We start from the raw sequence: 6,954 nt of genomic DNA, 5'->3' as shown, positions 1-6,954 counted from the left end.
AATTTATAGTAAATTAGTTTGCCAAGGGTGATTAAAAATGGAAATAGTAAGGTCTCGTAAAGCCTCATTTCAAATCAAGGCTTAATCCAGGAAAAATAGTGTGTTTTTCCTCCTTCTTTCCTGTGGGCTGGAAACAAACAAGCAAACATTTCTGGTGAAAAAAATCACCAGATTTCTGTTGGAAATGTCTTGCTCTCTGCCACTGAAAATGGTTATTATCTGTAGTCTAAACAGAGTCTCTTCAGATTTGGGTCCTTGCTTCCACACAGCCCAGCAGGCTGGGCCTGTGGAAAGCAGTGTACGGGGCTACTGGGAACTCATGGAGCAGGAAAAATTATCTTCTGATCATGCCAAGATCTACCTGAAGGGATGTCCATTACTCAAAAAAAAAAAAAAATAAATGAGAAGCAGTGGGGGGGAAAAAAAAAAAAAGGAAAGGAAAGAGAAAAACAAACCACAAACTCATCAGTTTTACAAAGATGTGGTGAATAGCCATTCAGGCTAAGGGCAAACGTGCTAGTAGGTCCCCTTCCGCTGAAGACAAGTTTGGGGACAGAGGCCAGTGGGACCAGCACTGTGAGCTGGAAATTACATCTGTGAGTGGCAACAGCTACAGCCTCTGGCAATCCTCAGCATTTGGCAAAACAGGCTTAAAATGGGCACCATAAGTCATCAGCAAGGCTCAGTGCCATGCAAGCCAACTGAGGCCAAGAGCTTACAGATTTATGGTTTAAAGTTGAACACAGATAATAAATGACAAGAATATATGGATCTGTAAGAAATAAACTACTTTTAAGCCTTTCCACAAGTGATATTAGACATTGAGGGCATTTATTTTCCAGGTATGAAACAAAGTAACAGATAAACTGGCCTACAGGGAGATAACATCCATCAGTATGGCTGCTAGAAAGGATCTTGAAACCTCCTCTGAAGGAGCTGGCGCTGGCTTCAGTGCATGACAGCAGCCTGCCTGGGGCAGCAGCACAGCCACTCCAGCACAGCAGTCCCCTGACTTCCCTGGGGAGATGCTGCAGGTCTCATCTTTTTCCTATGCCACAAGCAGCGATCTGGACCTCTGGACATAACAGGGATCCTGTGATTTACAGAAGTCATCATGGCTAAGGCTAGCTTCTCATAAAAAAAATCTCTATAAGGAGATACATTTGGTAGCTGATTAATGAATGTGGTTTACCACAAAAATGATACTACACAGGCCTCCTCTTTTCAATACTAATCCCATAAATAATATTACTAAAAATCCAAGAAATATCCAACTTGCACTGAAGCTGCATTGTGATCCCAGTGCCTTGCAGGTTGTCTTCCCCTTTGTGGTAAATCAACACAAACATAATTCTTTAAGGGAGTTTCTAGGTGAAAATAGGAGTGAAGGGAAAGGGATGTGCCTGTGCTGCACCGAGCCAGACTCGCACTTTTAGCCTCAGAAAAAACGTGCCAGGGGAAGGTATTTCAAAAGCACTTGGATGCTTCCACGTGGGGAAAATCTCCTTTGGCAGTCGGGGACAATCCAGGGGCTGCAGCCCCGGGGTGCACTGTAGCCCCCCACTACTCCCGCGGGGCTGCCCCCGACGCTGGGTGCTGCAGAGGGCCAGGAGAACCGGCAGCCCCCAGCCGCTGCCTCCGGCTCCAGCGCCAGGCCGAGCTGTGCCAGCATCGCAGGGAGGGGGCGGAGGTGCCAGACACCCCCCGGGGGCTGAGGGAGCAGACAGCCTCGCCCCCTGCTTGAAGAATGGGCCCTTTAAGCTGGCAGCGAAAGCACCAAACATGTGCAGGGGGATCCGGGGGCAGAGAGGCGTCCCGCCGCCTGGCAGTAGCTGTGTTGGCGGCAAAGCTCACCTCCAGCTACCTCCGGCCCCAGAGCAGCCCCTCTCCCCCTGCCCGGCCGAGGAGCTCCTCGAGCTTTCGTGGCTCTTTGTTCGCGGGGATCTTTTCCCCCTTCCCCATGCTCGCACGGTAACGTTTCTTGCAAGGATTTCCTGCCAAAAGACAATCCCCCTTAGCAAAAGCAGACCGAGAAAGTAGTGACCAATCCTTTCTGGATGGCTGTCACCAGGCTCCTCCCAGCCCCTGCTCCCCCTGCCATTTGCATACAAAAAAATCCAGAAAACTCTCGTTTTCCCCCGCATCTTGCTCAGACCCTCCGTCCCCGTCTGGCAGGCAGGAGCCCGGGCTGGGGGACGCTGCCTGCGGCTGAGGGCAGCGGCGCGCCACCCGCTCCGCGCCCCGCCACCCCGGCCCCCCAAGCTTTTCGCCAATCCCCCACCACCACTTCCTCCGCGCCCCAAAATGCAGCGCTGCCTCTGCGCCCTGCTCCTGCTGGCGTCCCAGTGCATGGCCTCGGCCGCCGGGCTCTTCCCCTTCGGGGAGCCCGACTTCTCCTACAAGCGCTCCAACTGCAAGCCCATCCCCGCCCCGATGCTGCTATGCCGGGGCATCGAGTACCAGAGCATGCGGCTGCCCAACCTGCTGGGGCATGAGACGGTGCAGGAGGTGCTGGAGCAGGCCTCCACCTGGATCCCGCTGGTGCAGAAGCAGTGCCACCCCGACACCAGGAAGTTCCTCTGCTCCCTCTTCGCCCCCGTCTGCATCGACGACCTGGACGAGATCATCCAGCCCTGCCACTCGCTCTGCGAGGAGGTGAAGGAGAGCTGCGCCCCGGTGATGTCCGCCTTCGGCTTCCCCTGGCCCGACATGCTGGACTGCAGCCGCTTCCCCAAGGACAACGACCTCTGCATCCCGCTGGCCAGTAGCGACCACATCCTCCCGGTCACCAGGGAAGGTAAGAGGGAGCCCGCCAGGCTGGCCCCGAGCCGGCAGCATCTACCCCCGATGAATTGCCCCGACACAGGGGTCCCTCCCCAGCCTTCTCCAGGGGAGCGGAGGCCTCTCCCGCCCATTAGAACACGCCTCGATGCTCCGAAACGGGGATCGCAGATGAAACTCAAAGAGGCTTTCCCGAGGGGACCGGGGAAACCGCAGGCACCGTCGGGGAACTGGTACCGGCTCGCAGCCCCCGGCCTTTGCCCGTCCCCCAAGAAAAGGTCCGGGAGCCCGGACTCGAGCCGCGGGACTCCGAGAGGGACATCCTCCCTCTGCAGAGATCATCGCTGAAGCGCGGGGTTGGGGTGTTTTGTGTCATGTTCCCCCACTTTACTCTTTCCACCGAAAAAAAAAAAAAAAAATCCCACAGAAAAAAACCCCACCCAAACCAAACTTTTGGTTTAGATGTGACTTCAGATCACACCGTGCCCCCCTCCAGCGGGTCCGCAGCAAGGTAAGGCGCGTCAAAGTGCTCGGATAGCGCCGGGGCTGGGAGGGGGAGCAAGGCGCAGGGGCAGCCCCTCCATTGAGGGATGGGAAACCGGTGTTTTCCGAAGGGGTCCCAACGCCACCTGCTGTTCCTTTCTCCCCGAGCCTGATGGGGACTGTCCCTTGCATTTCCAGCACCCAAGGTCTGCGATGCCTGCAAAAACAGAAATGAAGATGATAATGACATCGTGGAAAATCTCTGCAAAAATGACTTTGGTAAGTGGAAGAAGAGCCCTCTTGGTTGAAACTTGAGGGCCTTAGGGTCAGGTAAAACTCGCAGTGGAACGAGGGATGTGCCTAAATAAAGGCAGGGCTTTGTCTTGTCTGCAGATGGACTCATCTGACCACTGGGTCATGAAAAACAGAATTCCACCTTGGAATAAAAAGTAGCCCTTTCTATAGTCCTTTTCTGTTTACTGTTTCAAAATAGTGCTCTCCTATGTGTATGTTGCTGGCAAGCCAAACAGAAAGTAAAATGAAAAAAAAAAAGAAAAGATTCTTTCATCCAGACTGTTGCCTGGGGAGAAGTAGAGCAAAGCTTCATTTAGACATATGAGAAAGCTGCATAACCAACCTCACAATAAGAAAAACTCTCTCTGCAGATTAAGAACGAAGCTCAATATATCATTTGACAGAGAAGGTAATGCACAGACAATTGGGGATATAAACTTAATGGGAAGATCTGGGGTTAGAAAAGGACGAGAAAGCTCCTTTGACACAGACAACTGAACAGCACATTATCCACACATTTGCATTTCAAGAGAAGAAGGGAATAAGGAGGGGAATCCTTTTATAATAGGTCAATGTTTATACCTTGAAACATATTTGTAGTATAAATATCCACAGCAATTCGAAAGTCTTTCTTTAAAAAAGAATCTACCGCCTAAAAACTGAAACCATGACTTTGGGACATAATTGCTAAAACAACCAATAGCTTTGGCCTGGCAAATTGCACTCAGATAAATCCTCCTAAAGCTAAACATGCCCCACAGATTCTTACAGAACCTTGTATCCCCCTCCTAGTTATTTTACCAAATCGAATGCAGCTGTTGGACCAATTTGCCCTCCACAGGATCTATTCTTTAAAAAAAACAATGCATGTGAAATATCATTTCCTTACAGGTTTGCCTAAAATCCTCTCCAGCCTAATAAATTAAGTTTAGAAGTTTTCAGCCACAGCAGAGATCAGGTTTCAGATTAAGTCTAGGTACTCACCTCCCCACCTCCCCTTAAACTCTAGTTTCAGGAAGACTGTCTTCTCCCAGAAAAAAAAAACCCCGAGGTGCTATTTAATGCAGCAAACCTGCCCTCTGTCTGTTTGCAAACAGGAGAAAAGCCAGAGAAAATATTAATTTAGAAAGGAAAGAAAAAGAGGGGGAGGGGGAAGAGGAGAAAAGAAACCAAAAAAACCCTCCACTCTAAGGTTGATTCAAACTGAAATGACTTGCATGCCCTTTGTGGCTTTAGAAATGGAGCCACCTGCTGCCTCTTCTGTCAGCCCTGACAGTTTAATTAGCAATAGGGCACCTCCCTCCCCAGGTCCTCTTTATGTGCACTAATGGGAAAAAAACCTCTCAATCTCTCTCCCTCTCTACACTTCCCCCTCCCCTCGCTCTATTAGCCTTGAAGATAAAAGTGAAGGAGATTGCCTACATCAATGGGGATACCAAGATCACCCCCGAAACAAAGAGCAAAACCATCTACAAGCTGAATGGGCTGACAGAAAGGGATCTGAGGAAGATCGTGCTTTGGCTCAAAGGTGGCCTCCAGTGTACCTGCGACGAGATGAACGACATCAATGTCCCCTACTTGGTGATGGGGCAAAAGCAAGCTGGGGAACTGGTCATCACCTCGCTGAAGCGGTGGCAGAAGGGGCAGCGGGCTTTCAAGCGGTTCTCTCGCAGCATCCGCAAACTGCAATGTTAGTGGCTTCAGCTCCAGCCACCTCCAGCAGCCGCTTCTGTCCTGAGCTCTCAGGGCTTCCCGCACCTTCTTACTTCGGCCCTTCTAAGCCTTGAGATGCACCGGGCATGAAACATGGTGACCGCTCTCCGAGAGGGGAGGGAGCCCTCCGTTCTTGTACATAGGGTAAAATGTAATAAAAAAATCATGACTATTTTTGGAAAGTATTAAAGTATCTCACTTAAAGCTTTTTTTTTATGGTTGCAAATGTGACTTTGGTCTGAGGTTTTTCCCTCTTCATTTTGGTAATGCTGGTTCATTTATATTGCTGCTTCTCTGTATACATGCATGTTTGTTGTGCAAAAATAGGAGATGCAGAGAAAAACAACCACATATGCCACTGGCCTGTCACAGGGGGTATGACTCTTTCACTGAGGTGAAATGGCTTGCCATCTATATTAATGCTATAAAGGTCATGTTATGACTCTTGCATGTGATACATAGGCATCAGTAAGAGTATATTAACCATTCTCACATTTTATTTTCCACAAGTCTGAGCCCTTCTCTCTCAGAAAAAAAAAAAAAAAAAAAAATGAACAAGGTTTGGAGCTGGTTGATCTGAATGCAATTTTTTAAAAAATATTTTGCAAATTAAACCATCTGTAGCCTAACTGTAATATACCTAGTGATTAACCTGAAAGAGTTGTAAAATATTGCTTTAATTAACCTTGTAAATACTCCAGATAAATGTTATATTCTTGTATATAAACTTTACATCATAGTTTACCCATTGTCTCAGTCTGTGTTCACTGCTTTGGGAGAAATGGGAGAAAGCTGTCCAACTGAGCTTTGTCAGGGCAAAGCAGAATTTGCCCTTCCAGCCCAAGTGGCCAGTAGAGAAGCATGAGGAAGCATCTTGTTCTGTAATCAGAAAAAGCATAGTGGACCTCATTTCCCCAAAGATGAACCCATGAGACACAGGACTGAGGTTCAGTCAACTCATTTCAGTATGTGTCTGTTGAGCTCTTCAAGATGAAGAGTTTTCTGTGGCTCCTTCGTTCAACCGCTTGCATCGTCACACAGAAGACTCTGCTCTTTGCTGATGGGGAATCGCAGTGAGACCATTTGCTTAAAAATCAAATCCATTTATCCATTTCTTACACTTGAAAAAGACATATTAAGGAGTGCTAGAGTAGACTGAAGAATCTCATTTGCAGCTAGCAGTTCAGAATAATGGTGGAGCAAGGCATGTTTTCTGTGTATGTATGCTCATTATTCTTACTGAGAAAGAAAATAAAACCTACCTAATAGCGTAACTAGAGGAATGTTTTTCAGCATTTTTCTTACAAATGTCTTCTGATGAAGAGCATTACCTGCTAGAATTTCATTGTACTCATCCTGAAAAATAGTATTGCTTCCCAGTGCTGTCACACGTAAAAAATTTTTCTTAACTTCACTGAGAGAATGAGCAGTCCAGTATTCACAAGGACCGTGTTTGATGTTAACCATTCACAGAAAGAATACAAAGCCAACACTAGATTTTTCTTTGAAGTAAAAAAATCATATTAATTTTATATATTTAGTGTTAATTTTTTCACCATCAAGACAAAAAGATAAAATCTAAAGATCCAACACATTACATTTGTTTTAGAAAAATGCTTTTCCCCCCTCTCAAAGTCTTCATGCACTCACTACACTTGGTGCAAAACATGTTAGGACTCTGAC

General features: G+C 47.8%; 1 protein-coding gene across 1 annotated transcript; it reads left to right on the top strand.

Moving 5' to 3' along the window:
* Positions 1 to 2,304: 2,304 nt before the first annotated feature.
* Positions 2,305 to 5,253, top strand: SFRP2 (secreted frizzled related protein 2; the record flags this gene model as incomplete). Its single annotated transcript, XM_080344222.1, has 3 exons — positions 2,305 to 2,797; positions 3,463 to 3,543; positions 4,949 to 5,253. The coding sequence occupies 3 exons, from the start codon at positions 2,305 to 2,307 to the stop codon at positions 5,251 to 5,253; spliced, it is 879 nt and encodes a 292-aa protein (XP_080200348.1).
* Positions 5,254 to 6,954: the final 1,701 nt, after the last annotated feature.

The sequence above is a fragment of the Nesoenas mayeri genome (genome assembly GCF_963082525.1).
Source record: "Nesoenas mayeri genome assembly, chromosome: 4".
In the NCBI taxonomy this organism is placed as follows: domain Eukaryota; kingdom Metazoa; phylum Chordata; class Aves; order Columbiformes; family Columbidae; genus Nesoenas; species Nesoenas mayeri.
The sequence above is the reverse complement of the archived record's forward strand: the minus strand, read 5'-3'. Positions and strand labels throughout refer to the sequence as shown.